This window comes from Mytilus californianus, unplaced genomic scaffold (genome assembly GCF_021869535.1).
Source record: "Mytilus californianus isolate M0D057914Y unplaced genomic scaffold, xbMytCali1.0.p SCAF_4, whole genome shotgun sequence".
NCBI lineage: Eukaryota > Metazoa > Mollusca > Bivalvia > Mytilida > Mytilidae > Mytilus > Mytilus californianus.
In genome coordinates, this window is record NW_026262690.1 from 121,720,500 (window position 1) to 121,744,033 (window position 23,534).

Below are 23,534 nucleotides of genomic sequence, written 5' to 3' on the forward strand. Positions count from 1 at the left end.
GTGACAGTTAAAAGGATGATGCACATTCAAAATTACTTACATTTAATATTGGAATTTACGAATACAGTTTTTAACGTATTTTAACGATACCTTTAGGTAATAACGGTTATGAATTATAAGGTTGGTATCAGGGATGCTAATGATACATGCAAATTTATTCCTCTTGTTTTTGTCTCTTTAGTGATGATCGAACCCAAAAACTTAATACCAGTACATACTTTGAAGAGCTGATTAAAAAAATCAGTGCAATATTCTCAAACATCATTAATATTCATGTAGTAAGACATCACAGGAGTATATTGGTACAAAAGAATTCACCTAGTAAACGATGAATTTAACTGTAATAAACAGCTGCGCCATGAGCGCATGATACGTATCGCCCGTCGTCTTGTGTGTGAATTTTTATGCAATAAGCATAAATAGTTTCTGACATACGGCGTGACATGCCAAAACCCCCTTTTTTTTTTACAAAAAACTCAATATCTCTAAAACAAAATTTTGAATCAAAACCAAGAAGTATCCAGATCTTTAGATTAATATAACTAAGAAGTGTGTAAAATTTTAAGCAATAATCATAAATCGTTTTTGAGATACAGCGCGACATGTGAAAACCCCCCCTTTAAAAAAAAAAAAATCAATATCTCAAAAATAAAATTTTGATTCAAAACCAAAAAGTATACAGATCTTTAGATTAATATAACTAAGAAGTGTGTAAAATTTTAAGCAATAATCATAAATCGTTTTTGAGATACGGCGCGACATGTGAAAAACCCCTCCCCTTTTTTTACAAAATACTCAATAACTCAAAAATAAAATTTTGAATCATCACCAAAAAGTATACAGATCTTAAGATTAATATAACTAAAAAGTGTGTAAAGTTTTAAGCAATAATCATAAACTGTTTTTGAGATACGGCGCGACATGTGAAAAACCCCTCCCCCTTTTTTAACAAAATACTCAATATCTCTAAAATAAAATTTTGAATCATCACCAAAAAGTATACAGATCTTAAGATTAATATAACTAAGAAGTGTGTAAAGTTTAAAGCAATAATCATAAATTGTTTCTGAGATACGTCGCGACATGTGAAAAAAAACACACACCTTATTTTAGTTACTAAGTCCCGTAACTCAAAAAGTTTTAATCTAATTTTCACCAAAAAGTATACAGATCGTTTGACCATCATAAGAAACAACTATGTTAAGTTTCATGAAATTTGGATAAGTCATTCTCAAGTTACGGTGTGACATGTTTACGCCGGACAGACAGACGGACAGACAGACGGACAGACAGACGGACGGACGCCGGACATTTGTATACCATAATACGTCCCGTCAAAAATTTGACGGGCGTATAAAAACTAATTAATTGCAATTTGTTTATGTTCGCTCTAAATATGCATGAAATATTTGTCATTGGACATTAAGCAATCAACAGTAAAGAGTTAATTGATATGTTTCAAATTAAACTTGCAATTATGCTAAATATGAACAACCGGCGTTGAACAAATTAGTGCTAATAAATTTTGGATGTTCTTCTTTCAACTCTGTTCCTTTTTTAATTTCTGGTAATTGTGCCCAAAAAACTTCAGCATTTATGTCCTTTGAATGCTGCTTTAATCTTTTTAGGATCCCAACATCTACAATCGTAAAATTGAATTGCCGTAAACGTTATTGACGACACTGAGGACATAATAGCGCTAAAAGTTTTGAGACGTTCAGGCGTCTTAAAGTAGACACGTTTTGGCGAATAACAATTATCGGACATACTTGGGGGATGTGAAATCAGACACGTTTGGGCGATTTATGATCTTACGGACACGTTTGGGGGAATCGGACACGTTTGGGGGGATGGACACGTTTGGGAGTGTTACATATATACTATATTTATATAACCAGCCATACTTCTACTGAAATGTGACATTTTTCAAAACAAATAAAACAGTTGTGACTGACCAAATCATATCCAAGGTCACATGTCCTATTTCATGCAGAGGAAGTCAGGATACAAAGAAGGAAATAGATATCTCCCTTGTACCAGTGAATTTAATGTCTTAATATATTATTTGTAATAGAATAAATAAGGTCTGATCTAGCCTAATACATACTTATAAAATACTAAAGTTTACAGGAATATTTGACATGCAAGCCTCTGTACATAGGCAGGTTGTGTAACCAAACTATAACTATCATATTTCTACTTATTCAGAACATTCAACTAAATTACATGCATCAAGAAATTAGCTTGGAATCTGTAATGAATTCATGAGCTAATGAAACCCAGTTGGAATATACAGCTAATATTTTCGGTAAATTTTTGACCCCTGGGCTGTTATTGAATGCTTAAACTTTTCCTTTACTGAGCCCCTTTGCTGACTTCTGAGTTCTTAAGACATCTAGAGGTAAATACAGTCTTTAACAATAGACAAGTGTATATACTATATGACAAGCTCAAAATCAAAAGTTGAAATGAGACTACTGTAAATTCATAAATTATTGTGTGCATTTATTATTGCAATTTTTGAAGAAAAGACAAAAATGCGAGATTAATTTTTGCGAGTTCAGGAATATTGGCTTACAGATATGCGTATCAGATATCAGAATGCGAGTTCTTATTACTGCGATACCCACCCAGTCGCATTATTCGCAATAATAAAAACCTCGCAATAATTTCTGCATTTACACTATCAAAGATCTGCCATCCATACCATTAAGCTATAACAAAAGACAACCACAGAAATGGAACAGCAAATCGCTACCATAGGTCAAGAATTTTTCTTCTACTTTTTGCTAAAATCCAGATGCAAATTTCAATGCAAAAAAAGTTCTATGTAAAAGTTCACCAACCCTTAACATTCATTGCATTGTCATTCTTGCATTACATGAATCATAACTCAGCTGAAATAGAACCTGAATATTTCATTTTTAGTCTGTACTGTTCCGTGTATATCAGACGACCCACATTTCTTACAATATCTAGAAGGAAAGCCCAAGAAAATGGAACCGATAATTCTTATTTCTATGATCTATAGTATCAATAAGATACCTGAAACACAACATAATATGGGTGGATAGATGGATTGGTGTTTAACATGCAGTGGCAAATATTACATGTTTATCAGTCCTCCCACTGTCTGTATCACTCTGCTCAGGTCTTAATAAAATTGCATATCACAGCTTTGTGACGTCAAATACATTGACCCAGCCTTAATAACTTTGACCCGGACATATCACCAACGTCATAATGAATGAACCGATGTTGATAAGTTTGACCCGAACTTATCAAGTCATCTTCCATTTTGCTGGTGAAACAAAGAAAACACTTGTTTCTATCATGAAATAAACAAAAATACATTTTTTGTACTAGATCAGCATGCTGAGTTTAAGTGTAAGTCTGAAGGAAGACATGTCAACCCATCCGGACTCATTATTCTGACTTCTGACTTTAAACCGACAAGTCTTTGCTCTTACTGTAGATTCATTATTATTCGTTGGATACCAATTTCGTGGATTTCGTGGGTACAAGTGAACCACGAAATTAAATGTTCAACAAATGACTTATCTTCTTTAGGATTGTATGCAGAGATCGGCAAAATCACGAAATTAAATACCATCAGACATGCAATTTTTCCTTAATCCATGAAAATTGGTACCCACGAAAATAAATGAATCCACATTACACCAAAATAATAATGCAATTTTAAAGTCTTATGTTTGATATGGCCAGGGATCAAATCCCCAACCCCTCTCACTTGAAACAATCACACTACCATGAGACCACTGAGACATTTTTCTTTAATAATTCTTGATTATGCATTTAAGTGATAACTGTATTGTATTTGAAGCTTTGCCATCGGTAGTTTTACTGTCGCAAATTGAGTTTACCTGGCGACGCGTAGCGGAGACAGGTAAACGGATATTTGCGACAGTAAAACTACCGATGGATGTCCGCAAAGCTTCAAATACAATACAGTTATCTCTATTCTAATGCAAATTAAACAAATCGTTGAATTTTAGTCATTATTTCAGTGTAAAATTTTCATTAAAAAAAATTCCGCGAAATGATGTTATCTTCTTTGGCGCTTAAACTATGTGACGTCATAGGTAAGCTTTCGGCATCAAACGTAAACACCAGGCATTTTCTGGCTTCTTGTCCGCATCAGAATGGAATAAAACTTGATAAAAAAGAAAATTTGAAGGTGCAAAATGTAAGTTTTTTTGCTTATTATTGGAGAAATTACATGTCAATACATTCCGGAATTCAAAATGTCGGCTTCCTTAGTTACAGACAAGGAGATAGAGAATTGTACGCTTACTGTCATCAATCAGAACCATTGATACAAAATTATTGCATTAGAATATTTATTACACGTTACTAGTAAACACACCCTCTGGAGACACACATTAACATTCAAGTCATTTATTCAAATGTCTTTATAGAAGTCTCCTACAGAAATAGTTATCTTCTTTAATAAATTTCTAGCAGATAAAAAAGTATTAGTACTATAAACATAGAGTACAAAATTTCCACATGTTGATTCCATATTTTCAAAAGAAAATACACAAATAAAACTGAACAAATTATAAAACATGATGTCAAAAGTTTAGTAGAACATAAATCTGCGAAATTTTGTACTCTTAAACAATGAAATGATTTGCCATAAACAAAAACATTTACTCTTCAACATTTGTCTGGCTAAAGTTTTAGATAATCTCCCTTTATCAAAACTATTCATATTTTTGTTTATGGCAAAAACTGACTAAAACGAAAGGGGAACATCAATCAGTAACAGAATTCTGATGGAGCTAATAGAATGTGTGTTTGTTTGTGTGGAGGGAACACTTCCTAGGGAGATTTGATATTAGTTTAGGATTGTCAAGTATAAAATCGACAGAAAATATACATTTAGGGTCCTCCTTACCTTTTTGACTAAAATGATCTCGATAAGTTTTCTTGTTCAAAATTCTAAATTATGGAAATGAAAATAACAAGAATAGTCCCAAAAGAAGCTATTTCTTTATATAAAGCATATCAGTAGTGATTATTGTGTTTTCTCCAATAGGAGAATTAGTTCCTTATATTATGCTTCTAAAGAACCTGGAATAAACAATTTTTTTTAATTTTTGGAGCATGACTATTAGTTTTTATTCGCTAAAGCAATAGTATCTCATTTTCACATGTATATGGCAAAGTTTGTTAATTCAAAGCTTATTTCACTTCCTATAGAAATTTTACATTAAAGTTTGTTAATTCAAAGCTTATTTCATTTAATATTGACATTTCATAGTAAAGCATACAAGCTTATAATGAACAATTGGTTACAATGGTTACTAAATGAATAAATGTGATTACTGGTAACCAATGGCTATGAAGATTTCTGTTACTGACTGGCAGACTTAATAACATAAATACAGGGAAGGAGTCTCTTCATATGCTTTCACCAACCAACATTATAAAAAGTTTAAACAAAATATCATTTCAAAACTTCAAACATGCATGATGGAAAAGATGAGTAACTGCAATACATGTGCATATGATTAAACGCAATTATGTTTGAATTAAGGCACTTTTTTTTACCTTGAACCTAAAATGCTGTCAAAATGAATTAAAAGTGTTCATTAAAATGTCAATTCAATAATTAAAACTTTCAGAGAACAAAAGGGTCTGTTTTACCGCAATATGTATCAAAAGTTGAACTTTTTCATGCAGAATATGAAATTTAATCAAAGTTCTCTAACTAGAACTTCATAATTAAGTCGGAATAACAATTGTACTCAACTTAAATGAATGTCAATAAATACTTGCTAATTTTCAGGTGTATCCACCCACAATTAATCAAGGGTCTTACCCAATTTGTAACTACCATGATCAACAGTCTAGGGCAAGAAGAATTATTATGAAAATTAATTATAAACTAATGTTTGTAATGCCACATGTATTTTTATATTCATGTACAATATTTATACTAAAAAATATGAATAAAAATCAACAAACTATTCCAACATGTATTTAAAATACCTGAGCCTAGTACCTGTTTACCAATGTTAGTTGGTGTTTATGAAGAGTTAGAACTTACATCAAAAAGCTGTGCTCATACTACTAAACAAATCTTGTGCTGTCATCCCTGTAGATTTATATAGAAATAGTAAAAAAATGCCATACCCACAAAAAGCTTCAGTTGTCAACTGTGATTAGTATACATAATGATACAGTTTCCACTTGTTAATATTTTATAGAGAACAAAGAAAGTTTGCTAATGAGTTTCAAAATAACTGAGGGACTGAATGGGGTTGGGGGGAGGGGGGGGTCTTCATTTCATTTATCTTTTAATTTGTAGGACATGTTTCTCTAATTCATTTGGCCCATTATTCTATATTTTCTAATATATTTCTACCCCATTATTCTCTAATATCAATTGGTCCATATTTCTCTATTCTTTATTTTATTTGCCCATTATTTTCTATGTATTGCCCATAATTCTCTATTCTGTAAACCCCATCCAGATCGCCATTACTAGGTTCCAATACAGATGAAATATATTGGAAAACATTTGCCAAACAATTAACTTGAATGCAGACAAATATATGAGTTTTTTTTATTTTATAAATTTGAATTTAAAAAAAAGCAGAAAATAAATCGCATGATTATTTATATATAAAGTTTGTATAGAGATGTTTTACTGTCAGATTCTTTTAAGAAATAATATGGATGTAAGGATTTAACCAGGTTGTGTAGGATGTAGGGATTTAACCAGGTTGTGTAGGATGTAAGGATTTAACCAGGTTGTGTAGGATGTAAGGAGTTAACCAGGTTGTGTACGATGTAAGGATTTAACCAGGTTGTGTAGGATGTAGGGATTTAACCTGGTTGTGTAGGATGTAGGGATTTAATCAGGTTGTGTAGGATGTAAGGAGTTAACCAGGTTGTGTAGGATGTAAGGATTTAACCAGGTTGTGTAGGATGTAGGGATTTAACCAGGTTGTGTAGGATGTAGGGATTTAACCAGGTTGTGTAGGATGAAGGGGTTTAACCTGGTTGTGTAGGATGTAGGGATTTAACATGGTTGTGTAGGATTTTAACCAGCTGGTTTAGGACATAAGGATATAACCAGGTTGTGCAGGACGTAGGGATTTAACCAGGTTGTGCAGGAAGTAGGGATTTAACCAGGTTGTAGGACATAGGGATTTAACCAGGTTGTGTAGGATGTAGGGATTTAACCAGGTTGTGTAGGATGTAAGGAGTTAACCAGGTTGTGTAGGATGTAAGGAGTTAACCAGGTTGTGTAGGATGTAGGGATTTAACCAGGTTGTGTAGGATGTAGGGATTTAACCTGGTTGTGTAGGATGTAGGGATTTAACATGGTTGTGTAGGATTTTAACCAGCTGGTTTAGGACATAAGGATATAACCAGGTTGTGCAGGACGTAGGGATTTAACCAGGTTGTGCAGGATGTAGGGATTTAAACAGGTTGTGCAGGACGTAGGGATTTAACCAGGTTATGTTGGACGTAGGGATTTAACCAGCTGGTGTAGGACATAGAGATTTAACCAGGTTGTGTAGGACGTAGGGATTTAACCAGGTTGTAGGACATAGGGATTTAATCAGGTTGTGTAGGATGTAAGGATTTAACCTGGTTGTGTAGGACGTAAGGATATAACCAGGTTGTGTAGGATGTAAGGATTTAACCAGGTTGTGTAGGACGTAGGGATTTAACCAGGTTGTGTAGGATGTAAGTATTTAACCTGGTTGTGTAGGATGTAAGGATTTAACCAGGTTGTGTAGGATGTAGGAATTTAACCAGGTTGTGTAGGATGTAAGGATTTAACCAGGTTGTGTAGGATGTAAGGATTTAACCAGGCTGTGCAGTATGTAAGGATTTAACCAGGTTGTGTAGGATGTAGGGATTTAACCAGGTTGTGTAGGATGTAGGGATTTAACCTGGTTGTGTAGGATGTAGGGATTTAACCAGGTTGTGTAGGATGTAGGGATTTATCCAGGTTGTGTAGGATGTAAGGATTTAACTAGGTTGTGTAGGATGTAGGGATTTAACCAGGTTGTGTAGGATGTAAGGATTCAACCAGGTTGTGTAGGATGTAGGGATTTAACCTGGTTGTGTAGGATGTAAGCATTTAACCAGGTTGTGTAGGATGTAGGGATTTAACCAGGTTGTGTAGGATGTAGGGATTTAACCAGGTTGTGTAGGAAGTTAGGATTTAACCAGGTTGTGTAGGATGTAGGGATTTAACCTGGCTGTGTAGGATGTAAGGATTTAACCAGGTTGTGTAGAATGTAAGGATTTAACCAAGTTGTGTAGGATGAAGGGATTCAACCAGGTTGTGTAGGATGTAAGGATTTAACCAGGTTGTGTAGGATGTAAGGATTTAACCAGATTGTGTAGGATGTAGCTTCAGCTGTATTTATTGAAAGTGTGAAGTGAAAAAAATAGGTTTACTCACTTACTGAGTCAAATTTAATAATGTTTTTAAAAAAAAAAACCAGGGTAGCTCCTAATAAGGAAAACAAGATGGCTGACATGACCATCAAATTAATTTAGGTTGCTACTGATAAATAAACAAAACTCGGAATAATGTGAAATTCATAATATCAAAAAGCCAAGGCATTTGAAACAATTATTCTTAATAGCTGACACAGATAATTTAAAACATCCTAACATGGGTCAAAATGCATTTAGATTCCTGAACAACACATAACAAGCCATGCTTTTACCTGATTATATCGGAAGGCCTTATCAAATTTATTAACCAGAAGAAATTAATATTCTGCAAAAAGTAAATGTGATAAAAAAGAATTCATATAATTTGAGTATCATTTAGAAAAGAAGTGTCACACAGATAAATTCACCCATCTAAAAAAATATTGTCTTCTTCATAATAAAAATATTTCCTGAAATGAGCTGTTCGAACATTTAATGAAATGTCAGTTTCTAGAAAAAAATTCACTTGCCTACTTGCTTTTGAACCTTCCCATAACCAATAAAACAGAGTCCCAAAAAGGTAAACAAACAATTTTGCAATCATGACCTTACTTTATAAAGAAAAAATGTTGTTAAAACACATAACTTGTTATCAAAATGAATATGTACTATACTGAAATCTGTTAAACCATTCTTGCAGAGAAATACTACATTTAAAGCTCAACTAAAAATAATTGATCTTCACTTACTATTTGATTTCCGTCTATCTAATTTCATTGTTTTAACACGTCTGGCTATAGTTTTTCTGGCATGTATAGAATTCTTAACTATCACAGGTTTATCTGAGTCAATGGCTGCCTCTGTTGCCAAGTCTTCGAAGAAAACTAAAATTGAAAAAAAAATTACTTCTGAAACAAAGCAAAACATTTCTAAGCATAAAACATACATGTGTTAACTACTTTTCTTCCAACTGATTGGACATACTGGTAAGAACACTGATATGGCCTTCAGTTTTAAAGTGATATTCACTTCTCCCTTTAATTTGCTGTTTTTAAGTTGGAAGAATGTATGGTTACAACATCAATAAAATATAGAACTTAAATCATGTGGGTTTTTTTTAAATTAGTTTTCATTTGATGATTAAACTTTATAAAACTAATGAACCATGTCATAAATTTTAGAATTAATAATCAAAGAGCTGATAGCTCTGATGGGAGGAAGATACATATAAGAATAACTTGAATTATAATGAAAGCAGACCACACCAAACCAGCCTACTCTGTGCCATTGTTGCTATTGACATATTGTTTCTTCCAAAAATCGAAAATGTCTGATAAAGATGGTCTCTTTTTACGTTGTTTAAGCTGTCTATTTCAGCAGTACAATTAGATGTATATAAAAAGAATCTAGTAAAAGTCTAGCCAAAATGTCACTGTGTTTTCAAATTTAATTAATGCATGTATTCTACCAAATCTACTTAAAAAACGTCTGATTACAGTAAAAAGAAAAATTCGAAAAATGAAAGATTGAAGATCTTTGAAGATAAGTAAGATGAATATAAAAATTAATGTAAATAAAAAGGAAGATATTAAAACATGAGAATCTAGAAAACTAAAGTAAGTGACTGTCATTTAAGCCTAACTGTACATTGTTTCTCCGTCTTTGTTTCATAAAATGATGCAGACCCTATTTTACAAACTTACAACTGATCATATGTACAAATTTGTATTGTAATGAGGCATGGAAGTTATAAAATTGTTATGCCATAAAGGGATAGGGTAACACTCCTCAGAATGGTTCATGATTTTTGAAACAGCCAGCAGTATAGGATTTCAGAAGACTTATAAGTCTTCTTGCCCCAAAAAAGATTTTCTTAAAGGCTTTACCAATTGTATGTATTCTGTATTCATTTAAGCTGGTGTTTATAATTTTCACAGCCCTAACACATATCAAACCTAAGTGAAATGTAAAACTTACGTTTAAGATTTTTTACATTTGTTTTCATTTCTTCTTTGATTTCATGGTTTATATTAGGCGTCTGTAATGACACGGCTGTATCTAGTCTATCTAATGATATATTAGCATCTCGTAGCTTCTTCTCTGCTGCCATTCTTGCCACAATTTCCTCCTAAAATAGGAGCACATGTAATGCATTATACATCTTTAAAACCAAAACTTAAACCCAACAGTTAAATATACATTTTCATGCTGCATTGCTCACTTTCTTATAATAATTTTAGCACTGATCCATTTTCAAAACCTTGAAGAGAAATAAGCATATGCATTATGTTAGAAATACTAAGACATAAGAGCTTAACACTAGATCCCAACATGTTCCAAGGGCCAAGGGGATAAAATATAGATGTATTCACACTTGAATGAAAATTTTTCCCCCATTACATAAAGTCAAACAAGTTCCCGTAAAATTTGCGTCATAATTAAAAAGTGATTGTTGCATGATGCCAGAAGATTATTTTCGGAGACAGACCTAGGGTAATTCAGAGCAAATTCAGCTAAATACCCCTAAATGTAAATATGTCTATTTCATGAGCCAAATGAGCTATTAAAAGGGGATAATTAATTACCTTTAGTTCTGCCTCAGTCATTTCTTTCTGTGTTCTTAAATCCTGAAAAAAGAAAAAAAAGTTTGGTTTATTATTCTGAAAGTCTAAGAAGTTCAACAATCATATTAATATTTTCAAAAGCATACACCACAATATTGTGATTAAATTACAAATTCTATACAATGGACATATCATTCTGAAATGGTGAATCGCTAAAAACTTGTTGATGGACAAGTAAAAAAATAAGCCTCCCACATTCACCATAGTTAGACTCCTCCTTCTGGAGTGTATATTTCTCAGTTGGTTTGATATGCCTGTGTTTGCAGATTTTAAAGAACATTATACATGTATTTTCATTACTAAACACTATTACATCAGGAAATAACGTACCATAAATTAGACCTTTTTTGGGAAATTTTATCATTAATATTCAACTTATCATACCCTACAGGTATATTTAAATTAACAAGTAATTAACAAGTAATAAGAAAAAAAGTCAAGACATTCCCAAAATTTGTAAATAGCATACCCTTATAGTTTCTTTCAACTCAGTGGCCTGATCACATATAGATTTTTTCTCTTCTTCAAGCTGCTGTATGATAGACTCATTTTCCTGCAACCTATAATAAAGGGCAACATCTCATTATTGCATGATATATTTTGTTCGTCTATATCTGTTAAGTTAAAGGGATATAACTTGTTAACCTAAAATGTATGGGAGATAACTCCTTGTTCCCTGTAGTGTAATACCACCAAAACAAAAGCATCACTTGCTGTTTCATTGGAAAATAATACATAAATAAAACAAAAGTGCACACGCTGAAATGTCTCGCCTGCTTTACTGATCATTGATTTTATGTTGATAGTCATAAATATAAAGCTTTACTACAAGTATCACATAAACTTAACATGATCCAAGAAAATGAGGCCAAGGTCAAATAAACAAAACCGGAAATACATGTATACCTTACAATCATTCCGTACACAAATATTTGACCTATTGCTTATAGTTTCTAAGAAACAAACTTAACCAGGAAAATTTAACATTGACCAATGAACCATGAAAAAGAGGTCAAGGTCAGATGAACCATGTCAGACTTACATCAGTGATTTTGCTAGAGCTTGTCATTTTCGTCATTTACGAAATGGTTTTCAAAATGACGAAAGTATTTCAAACCAATTTCGTCACTTAAATTTGGAAAGTGTAAAAATATTTTCGCATGAAAATACTATAATTATACATGTCTTCATGTTTCTGACAAGTTTATGACCCCTCAGCTAATTAACGTTTACAAGAGCGTTAAAATTTGTGATGACAGGTAATCCGATTATCGCCATCAGATGGGTCACTAATCCATTAATTATTAAAAAAAAACTCATAATTGATTATCATAATTATTTTTCCCAGTAAAATCAGTCAGTCTCGGCATTTCAATTTCAAAAGTTCTTAAACGACAACAATTCGTAGTTTCGTCATTTGAACAAAATTGTTTTCCCCTGACAGTTTGCATTTTTATTTCAATATTCCTCAAAACTATCACAATTTGCAGTTCGTTTGTAGCAGTTTCGTCATATGAAAGTATTTTCATCATATTTGATATTACTTTTCATCAAAAACTTTCGTCAATTTCGATTAAAAAGATAGAAGTTTATTCAACATGGGAACAGTATATCCTGATTCAACACGTCCAGAAATATTTTCACAATGTCAAACAGGTGCTTCCTTTTACTATGTACTGCGCATGCGTGAAAGTATTTATACAAATGTATAGATTCTAAAACGTAAAAGACGAAATCATTGAGTATCAAATTAAAAGAGAGAGATAAATATAATTCTAACTGATCAAATTAATTTCAATAAAATGCTCCGCTGGGCGCAGCTTGATATGACCGCAGAGGTCGAACCTTGAACAGTTGGGGCAAGTATGGACACAACATTCAAGCTTGATACAGCTCTGAATTTGGATTGTGATTAAATATTTGACACAGCATAGGTTTCTGACACAGAATGAATGTGGTCTAAGAACTTAAATTTTTTTAATTTACCTATTATGGTCCAATATCCAAAATCTAAATACATGGTTAGATTCAGCACATCAAAAAATCCAAAGAATTCAATTTTTGATGAAATCAAACAAAGTTTAATTTTGGACCCTTTTGACCTCAATGTGGACCAATTTGATAACAGGGCCCAAAAAACAAAATACATGGTTAGATTCAGCATATCAAAGAACCCCATATATTCAATTTTTGTTGAAATCAAACAAAGTTTAATTTTGGACCCCATTTTGGACCAACTTGAAAACTGGGCCCATAATCAAAAATCTAAACACATGTTTAGATTCAGCATATCAAAGAACCCCGAGAATTCAATTTTTGTTAAAATCAAACTAAGTTTAATTTTGAACCCTTTGGACCTTAATGTAGACCAATTTAAAAAACGGGACCCAAAATTAAAAATCTAAATACACGATTAGATTTGGCATATCAAAGAACCCCAATAATTCAATTTTTGATGAAATAAAACAAAGTTTAATTTTGGACCCTTTTGACCTCAATATGAACCAATTTGATAGCGGGCCCACAAATAAAAAATCTAAATACATGGTTAGATTCAGCATATCAAAGAACCTCATATATTCAATTTTTGTTGAAATCAAACAAAGTTTAATTTTGGACCCCAATTTGGACCAACTTGAAAACTCGGCCCAAAATCAAAAATCTAAATACATGTTTAGATTCAGCATATCAAAGAACCCCATATATTCAATTGTTGTTAAAATCAAACTAAGTTTAATTTTGGACCCTTTGGACCTTAATGTAGACCAATTTGAAAACTGGACCCAAAATTAAAAAAATCTAAATACACGGTTAGATTCGGCATAACTAAATGTGGTCAAAGATTTTACAAATCTAATGCGCCATACAGTGCAATTAAAGATTACTTCTTGAAATTTTTCAATATTTGAAATTTGAAAAAAAAAATATTTGAAGAATAATTCTTTTTAATTTCTGAAATCTGAAATGAGAAAAAAATTGACCCCCAACAATTTCTTTTTACCCACCCCCCCCCCCCCCCCCCCCCCCCCCCTTTTCCCCCCAAAAAATTCTTTCCCTCAAGATATGGTCATAATCGCAATTCAAATTTCCAATTAACCATTTAAATTTACCATAGTGCTAACTTACCGGTAATCTATTTTATAATAGAATTTAAAATATGGTGTCAAATCTTTCATATGGAAAGGGAAGTAATCAAAACGTTGTAATTGGATTACCTCCCTTACATTGTTTTAAATTGTCTTAATTGTTCATTAACCATTACTTTATACATAATTTAAAAGCAGTGTAAGGGAGGTAATTCATATATTGTATTTGATTTATCTCCGTTACACTGCTTTAAATTATGTTTGTACTAAAGTATTTATCATTAACCAGGACAACCTTGTTTTCCCCCCTTTTTTGCCCCTAATTCCTAAACGGTTTGAGCCATAACCCCCCCAAAGCAAATCCTAACCATCCCTTTGTGGTATGGAAACTTGTGGTATAATTTCAGGGAGATCCATACACCATTCCACAAGTTATTGTCTGGAAACTAGAAAATGCTTATTTTTGGCCCCTTTTTGGCCCCTAATTCCTTAACTGTTGGTACCATAACCCCGAAAATCAATCCCCACCTTCCTTTTGTGGTATTGAACCTTATGGTAAAATTTCATAGAGATCCATTCACTTAAACTAAAGTTAGAGTGCGAAAAACCAATATGTCTTCGTACGACGACGACGCCAACGTCATACCAATATACGACCCCAAAAATTTTTTGCGGTCGTATAAAAATTATAATTTCCTGACTTTTGTTAAACACGAAAATATCCGTAAATGAATCCGGATTCATTCTGAATTTATTATCCACTTGTCACTTCCCGTTTTCAGTTCATTTAAAAATCGAAAGTAAACATGATCTATTCTCTATTAATTTACATTTTACAGTCATTAGAATCGTTCCAATAAGGATTGATACAAATCCTTGTTTCCAACTTTAAAGAAATGAATTCCAAATATCGATTTTAAAGTTTTTACAAGGGTAATGATTATAGGAACCCAGCTTTTATTGAACAGGAATGTCCCCTGAAAATAACTGAAGTGAAATTGTGAACTAGATTTCCGGATCCTTGTTCTTATCTTCATATTTAAGCATTACATCAGTCAAATCTTGCAATAACTGCCTACATTTGTAGCATGCCTAAGGCCTCCAAAGATCCTAGTCAATAGTCAGAGTGTCCCTTGCTGTTACCCAAATTAAGATTATTTCATCTCCCGCAAAAGTGACTAAAGCCCTCAAAATCCTAGCTGAAACCCTGTCAGACATGTACACCTTACAATCAGTCTATGCATTAAATACAGTTGACCTATTGCTTAAAGTATCTAAGAAACAAACTTAACCATGAAAATTTAACATTGACCAATGAACCATGAAAATGAGGTCAAGGTCAGATGATACCTGCCAGACAGACATATACATCATACAATCATTTCATACACCAAACATAGTTGACCTATTGCTTATAGTATAAGAAAAACAGACCAATACACAAAAACTTAACACTGAGCAATGAACCGTGAAAATAAAGTCAAGGTCAAATAAAACCTGCCAGACTGACATGTACATTGTAAAATATTTTCATACACCAAATATAGTTGACCTATACGCTGCCTATTGCAAATAGTATTAAAAAAAAAGACCAAAACACAAAAACTTAACTTTAACCAATTAACCATGAAAATGAGGTCATCGTCAGATGACACCTGACAGTTGGACATGTACACCTTACAATCATTCCATACACTAAATATAGTATACCTATTGCTTATAGTATCTGATATAAGGACTTGACCACAAAAAATTCACCTTTTTCACTGATCCATGAAATGAGGTCGAGGTCAAATGAAAACTGTCTGACAGGCATGAGGACCTTGCAAGGTACGCACAAAATAAATATAGTTATCCTATTACTTATTATAAGAGAGAAATTAACATTACAAAAAATCTTAACTTTTTTTTCAAGTAGTCACTGAACCATGAAAATGAGGTCAAGGACAATGGACATATGACAGACAGAAACTTCATAACATAAGGCATCTATATACAAAGTATGAAGCATCCAGGTCTTCAACCTTTTAAAATATTAAGCATTTAAGTAGTTAGTTAACGCAGCCGCTGCTGCCGCTGGATCACTATCCCAATGTCAAGCTTTCTGCGACAGAAGTTGCAGGCTCAACAAAAATTATGTTCTATCTGTTTTATATCATAAGGTATGGTCACCTTTTTTTACATTAGCATAATAAAAGAAATAAAATGGAATTTGACATTTGCAATGATAGTCCAAATAATTATGACGTCTTGCAAGGCTATTTTATTTTTTTTTCTGTGACGCCTTCCTACGACGTCATGCCAGCGTTATGACGTCGTAGGAAGGCGTCACAGAAAAAAAATAAAATAGCCTTGCAAGACGTCATAATTATTTGGACTACTTCAATGATAGAGAGCTTATAACAAGCCTTCATATAATTTGTTAATCAAAAGTAAAAAAAAAATCAGTTAAAAATGACATTATATCCTGTCTGTACTCTACAACAAATCTTATTTTGTAACAATGTGCTAACTGTATAATAAGGAAACTGACGTATCAATTTCAACAGTCTGCTTTTAAAATGCAAATTTCAAGCTGTTTCATTTCAATTCTTCCTATTGGATCAGCAAAATACTTTTAATAAACCTTTTAACTTTTCAGCATTTTAGTTTTCACTGACTGCCTACCACTGATAACAAAAATGTTCATGAATATCCCACAACAGTTACTTTGAATACCTACTTGTCTTCAGCTACAGATTTATCGTCTAACAAAGTCTGTGTGTCATCTTCTATCTGTTTTAACGCCAGTTTTAATTCCTCCCTGGTCTGAGACAAATCTTCAAATTCTCTATTTATAAGATTTTCTTTATCCTGTAGTTGCGTTAACACTCTGTCTTTGTCTTTGGCTAAACTCTGAAAAGTTTTTGTACAAAGGTAATTTAATTTTATTTTACAGGTATGTAAAGGTCTTTAGTTTTCTATGTTGTGTTTTGTATACTGGTGTTTGTATTTTGGTAGTTTAAGGCATGACATTGTTAGTTTGTTTTTCGACTTATGAGTTTGAATATATATCCTGTTGGAATATTTTGCCTCTCTTTGGTAAATCAAAGCTTATTTTATTTCAAATATTAAATGAATTATTTTCCCAAAAATGATTACCCAAATGCTGTAGCTATGTAAATGAAGCTATAGCCATTCTGAGAATATATCTAAAATGATTTCACGCTCAAAATCAAAGGATTTTACTTGGACCGACGACACTGAGAGTCATTTTGTATAATCCAGTCCTCATAGTAATTACTATTTGACAAGGTGAGCTATAAAATGTGTTACCTGTAACATTGTATCTTTTTCCTGTAATGTCTGTGACAATTCTACACTGTCAGCCTCTAATGTCTTCATACTTTCTATGGTATTATCTAACTCACTGTAAGATATATATACACTTGTCAAAGTCATTTTATTTAATGTTCAGAGATTCTCAACCCCTACATTTAATTTCCTATATTGTCATTTAAAATTAAAAACAATAATTTTTCAACCTGGAAACAGTTAAAAAAAATTCGTAAGGGTTCCACGGAACCCAGTGTCTCGCCTACTTTTTCTGTTAATCGCAGGCTCAACAAAAATGAGGAAGTAAATCAATAAAAATATTCCTCTTGATACTATCTTTTGATTGTAAGAAGCTTCTGTCCAAGTTTGGTAAAATTCCAGGATAGTTTATGAATCTAATAAATGTTTAAAAACTTTAACTGCAGACTGAATGTAATGTTAACTGGAAGAAAACAAAATTTCCTTCTAGATACTAGCATTTGATCATAAACAAGCTTCTGTCCAAGTTTGGTACAAATCCAAAATAGTATAAGAAAGTTATTAAAATTTTAAAAACTTTAACCACAGAGTGAATATGTTGTTTCCTGGCAGAAAATCTAAGTCTATTTAAAAGTAAAATACGGAAAAAATGAATTTATTTTTTACAAAATTTCCTTCTAGATACTAGCTTTTAATCATAAACAAGCTTCTGTCCAAGTTTGGTACAAATCCAAAATAGTATAAGAAAGTTATTAAAATTTTAAAAACTTTAACCACAGAGTGAATGTGTTGTTTCCTGGCAGAAAATCTAAGTCCATTTAAAAGTAAAATAAGGAAAAAATGGATTTATTTTTTTACAAAATTTACTTCTAGATACTATCTTATGATCATAAACAAGCTTCTGTCCAAGTTTGGTACAAACCCAGGATAGTTTAAGAAAGTTATTAAAATTTTAAAAACTTTAACCACAGAGTGAATGTAGTATTTCCCGGCAGAAAAACTAAGTCCATTTATAAGTAAAAAACGGAAAAAATGGAAATTTATTTTTACAAAATTTACTTCTGGATACTATCTTATGATCATAAACAAGCTTCTGTCCAAGTTTGGTAGAAATCCAGGATAGTTTAAGAAAGTTATTCAAATTTCAAAAACTTTAACCAAGAGTGAATATTTGTGGACGCCGCCGACGACAACGACGACGACGACGCCGACGGAATGTAGGATCGCTATGTCTCGCTTTTTCGACTAAAGTCGAAGGCTCGACAAAAATCTGTACATTCCTTCCAATGTTAAAAAAAGTTAGGTGAATACCAGATTTTTTTTTTTAAATATGATTATTGATAGAATTCCTAATTTAGATATAATAATATTAAGAATAAAACTTAAAGAAAATGACAAAATGTTGATCTCAGAGGCCATATCTATATTTCAGTAATAAAAGTACATACTTTTGTAACAAGTTAAAGACCTTCTTCTACCCAAGATGTAGTTGGTAAATAGTACACTAAACAGAAAATAACAAATGAATGTTGTCACATTATTTCCATGGTGGTGTACAAGCAATTAAATTGTCATTAGTTTTTAGTACTTCATATTTGGAATTGACTGTGTTTTCCACACTAATTACTCACTCTTTCATTTGTTCATAATCTTTCATCAGATCTTCATGGTACTGTTCTAGTTTTGCTTTCTCTTTTGCCAATTCACTGTTTACTTGCTCTAATTCCTGTTGAAACATGTAAAAAATTTCAATATGTATTGTTTCTGAAGCACAATAAAATATCCTCTGCAGTTGCAATCTTTCTTATTTATATATGTATATATGTTATAATTAACTGACTGTAAATTCAGAAATTATTGTGTTTATTTATTATTGTGATTTTTGAAGAATGGACAAAAATATGAGATTAATTATTGTGATTTCTGGAAATCTGCATACAGGTATATGTATCAGAAATCAGAATGTGAGTTCTTATTATTGTGCTACTCACCCAGTCAAATTATTCGCATTAATAAAAACCTTGCAATAATTTCTGAAATTACATTACTCAGACAACTTGAGTTAAGAAATATGGATAAGGGTTTAAAACTCTATCAAAGAAGCTATAACATCACCATTGTAGGGATAGAACTAGCCATCAACCAATAGCCTTGTCCATAACTTCACTTACATATTTCATAGTTAAACCATTTTTAGATATTTGGCGGAAGAAGAAAAAGAGCCAGAAAATAACAAAGGGACAATTATAATTCATAAGTAGAACAGAAACCAAAAAACCTAAAGCAAGAAACGAAAAACTGACAAAAAGACAAACAGTTCTTAAATACATTTTAAAGAAAACTGCAGACTGAGCAACCAGAACTCCACCAAAAACATGAATGATCTCAGGTGCTATGGAAGGGTAAGCAGATCTTGCTCCAGATGTGGCACCTATCATTTTCTCATGGTTAGTAAAAGTTTTCTGATTAGATTCATTCAGTGATATCACAATAAAGGAAAAGAGAATGGGACAGTTAACTAAACTGTTGATGTTTAATGCAATAGTGTTACAAAAATTTGAAAGTTAACTTTTCACATGTTTTCTCTACTTTTGCCCATCATTTGCTACAGACAACCCAACAGTTTGTTATCTGTAGACATTGAATGCTATCATATATTAGGAATTCCTTATCCTGCTGTCCTAACCCAACCTTTTCTATAATGAATACCTCAGTGATGTCTTAACCCAACCTTTTCTATAATGAAATACCTCAGTTTTCTGTTTTTCATCAGATAAAGCTGAAATCTCTGACTGTAGTTTATCTGGAATGAAAGAAATATACATATTTTAGTTCAAATATTATTCCAAACTGTCACCTGCATAACATAATCACCAATAATCTTTCAAAGGATAGGTTATGGCATGAATGCACATGCGGTAATGGTCCTATGAAATAGTAGGGTATACCCAATCTGTCAATGTAACATCAATGATGATTGGACAGAAAGACTGAACATTCATGGCAACATTTTTCGTTCTGTTTAATTTGATTAAATCAAGTTTAAAGTTTCATGGCAAGGAAGGAAAACTGACAATCCTATTCAATTAAAATTGCAGTTAAATGCACCTGCCATATATGGGGTTCAAACTCACAAGCTCAGTATTGACAGGCTAGTGATACAGTAGTTCAACGACTTAGACCACTCAGCCACTGAGGCCTCTATATATATAATGCATTAAGGGCAGTTCCATAAAATCTTACATGGTACCCATGGGAAGCACAACGAATCATAACTACGGATGGCTGTCAAATACTTTTTTGTGTGCTGTGAAAATATGAGTGAATTTCTGAAATTGCCTCTGTAGGTGATTACCCATTTTCACAGTGCCTTCCCTAAGTTCTATGTATGTATTAATAGATCAACCCTAACTGAGATTAAACATATTACTTTGGTTTTTTTTTAGTTATTTTACTATTTCATCAAGACCTACCAAAATACACCTGTTTTTGTTTTGCCATTTGTAATCCCTGATCTTCTAACTGTTTGATCATATTATCCATCAACTGAGCATTTTTCCAGGTTCTGTAATACAATACACATTTCATTTCAATTTTAAGATCAGGGTACCAGATCTATAAATAATCATTCCTACATTTTGATAACTAATTTATTTCAAATCAAATATAACAAATATGAAAGTTTAAAGTAGGAATCAAAGAACAGTTTTTCACCACTGAAAATATATAACTGTACTGAAGAACATAGACATGATTGATTGATTGTTGGTTGCTTAACGTCCAGTGGCAAATGAACATAGACATGGTTGATTGATTGTTGGTTGCTTAATGTCCAGTGGCAAATGAACATAGACATGGTTGATTGATTGTTGGTTGCTTAACGTCCAGTGGCAAATGAACATAGACATGGTTGATTGATTGTTGGTTGCTTAACGTCCAGTGGCAAATGAACATAGACATGGTTGATTGATTGTTGGTTGCTTAACGTCCAGTGGCAAATGAACATAGACATGGTTGATTGATTGTTGGTTGCTCAACTTCCAGTGGCAAATGAACATAGACATGAAATCTAAACAAAACAAAAACGGATTTGTTCATCAGCCTTTTCATTTATTTTTTTTTAAAGCCAACTGAAACAAGAGTGCACACGCTGAAATGTCTCGCCTTCTTTACTAATCATTGATATTATGTTGATAGTCCTAAATATAAAGCTTTATTACAACTGTCACATAAACTTAACATTAACCAAGTAAACTAAACATTGACCAATGAACCATGAAAATGAGGTCAAGGTCAGATGAACCATGCTAGGCAGGCATGTACAGCTAACAATTCTTCCATACAACAAATATAGTTGACCTATTGCTTATAGTTTAAGAAAAACAGACCAAAACACAAAAACTTAACACTGAGCAATGAACCTTGAAAATGAGGTCAAGGTCAAATAAACCTGCGTGACTGCCAAATAGATCATAAAATATTTCCATACACCAAATATAGTTGAACTATTGCGTATAGTATTAGAAAAAAAGACCAAAACTCAAAAAACTTAACTTTGACCACTGAACCATGAAAATGAGGTCATGGTCAGATGACACCTGCCCGCTAGACATGTACACCTTACAATCATTCCATACACCAAATATAGTAGACCTATGGCATACAGTATAAGAAAAACAGACCAAAACACAAAAACTTAACTATAACCACTGAACCATGAAAATGAGGTCAAGGTCAGATGACACCTGCCAGTTGGACATGTACACCTTACAGTCCTTCCATACACCGAATATACAAGACCTATTGCTTATAGTATCTGAGATATGGACTTGACCACCAAAACTTAACCTTGTTCACTGATCCATGAAATGAGGTTGAGGTCAAGTGAAAACTGTCTGACGGGCATGAGGACCTTGCAAGGTACGCACATACCAAATATAGTTATCCTATTACTTATAATAAGAGAGAATCTAACATTACAAAAATCTGAACTTTTTTTTCAAGTAGTCACTGAACCATGAAAATGAGGTCAAGGACATTGGACATGTGACTGACGGAAACTTCGTAACATGAGGCATCCATATACAAAGTATGAAGCATCCAGACCTTCCACCTTCTAAAATATAAAGCTTTTAAGAAGTTAGCTAACGCCGCCGCCGCCGGATCACTATCCCTATGTCGAGCTTTCTGCGACAAAAGTCGCAGGCTCGACAATAAAATTACATAAGGCAAAGGTATGATTGGGGTCAAAAGGCTCTTCTTGGTGGATGGGGAGTAATTGAAACAGGTAAGAGTAACCAACTGTGGATTCATTTATTTTCGTTGAAACTAATTTTTGTGGATTGAGGAAAATTAGCATTTTCATGGATACATGTATTTGATTTCCTAGTTACGCAAAATATGCATACATGTCTATACAAACTTTGTTCTTCATTGAACATCTAAATTCGTGGTTTACCTATACAAATGAAATCCATGAAAATTCGTTTTCCCACGAGTAATAATGAATCCACTGTATATAAAATGCCAAACTGGTATTGTTAATTGTTAACAATTTAAAATTAGACAATCCTTTCTTTTTCTTTTATTATCTATTGCCACACTTATTCATTTACATTGCTTTTATAGCGGCTAACAATCATAACTGACAATCTCTGTTTATGGCTATTCCATTAAAATGTATGTGGGAGGGTAGGAAGGGAAGTTTAATTATTGAATGTGGGTCATGGGTCTTTTTTCAGTATGCCTCTATTACCATTATGCAAAATTACCAAAAAGATGGTTCTTGGTTGTAGGGATATTTTGAAAGTCCCTTCCTACCCTCCCACATACATTTTAATGGAATAGCCCTTACAAAAAGGTTGAATCATTCAAAGTCTTACATTTTCTGTGCCTTTTCTAAATGTTCCAACCATTTAGTTCTATCATAATTACTTTCTGTACCTAACAAATAGGTCATCTGTAAAATATATTCAAAATTTTTAAAAACAAATATATATTGTGGTACACTTTCTGTGTATCATCACTTCCTAGTCAAATACCCATATATCTCTTTAATATGGGAGATAATCCATGTTAAATACAGACTGATCCAAGC

General features: G+C 32.6%; 1 protein-coding gene and 1 long non-coding RNA gene across 14 annotated transcripts in view; one reads left to right on the top strand and one right to left on the bottom strand.

The window, feature by feature from the left end:
* The window catches only part of LOC127739267 (pleckstrin homology domain-containing family D member 1-like), a 34,172-nt gene that overhangs the window by 6,830 nt on the left and 3,808 nt on the right, over positions 1 to 23,534 (bottom strand). Inside the window, exons 4-15 of one of the 4 annotated variants that reach the window (XM_052250922.1) lie at positions 23,320 to 23,396; positions 20,911 to 21,002; positions 20,188 to 20,240; positions 19,069 to 19,163; positions 17,459 to 17,552; positions 16,866 to 17,038; positions 11,527 to 11,617; positions 11,019 to 11,060; positions 10,411 to 10,561; positions 9,183 to 9,317; positions 6,077 to 6,124; positions 5,578 to 5,592 (exon numbers count right to left, since the gene is read on the bottom strand). In XM_052250922.1, coding sequence (XP_052106882.1) covers positions 6,078 to 6,124; positions 9,183 to 9,317; positions 10,411 to 10,561; positions 11,019 to 11,060; positions 11,527 to 11,617; positions 16,866 to 17,038; positions 17,459 to 17,552; positions 19,069 to 19,163; positions 20,188 to 20,240; positions 20,911 to 21,002; positions 23,320 to 23,396 — 1,050 coding nt within the window. In that variant the 3' untranslated portion in view covers positions 5,578 to 5,592; position 6,077. The remainder of the gene's footprint in view (positions 1 to 5,577; positions 5,593 to 6,076; positions 6,125 to 9,182; positions 9,318 to 10,410; positions 10,562 to 11,018; positions 11,061 to 11,526; positions 11,618 to 16,865; positions 17,039 to 17,458; positions 17,553 to 19,068; positions 19,164 to 20,187; positions 20,241 to 20,910; positions 21,003 to 23,319; positions 23,397 to 23,534) is intronic. The other 3 variants (XM_052250923.1, XM_052250924.1, XM_052250921.1) reach the window with 3 other exon arrangements.
* Positions 6,848 to 8,628, top strand: LOC127739274 (uncharacterized). 10 transcript variants are annotated; one of them, XR_008000376.1, is made up of 8 exons: positions 6,848 to 6,866; positions 6,923 to 7,006; positions 7,194 to 7,333; positions 7,661 to 7,688; positions 7,801 to 7,828; positions 8,025 to 8,052; positions 8,137 to 8,192; positions 8,333 to 8,628. It is a non-coding gene; the product is annotated as an uncharacterized LOC127739274 (long non-coding RNA). The 10 variants fall into 10 exon arrangements; XR_008000373.1 differs by having other exon boundaries at positions 7,661 to 7,828; positions 8,137 to 8,164; XR_008000374.1 differs by lacking the exon at positions 7,801 to 7,828 and having other exon boundaries at positions 7,997 to 8,052.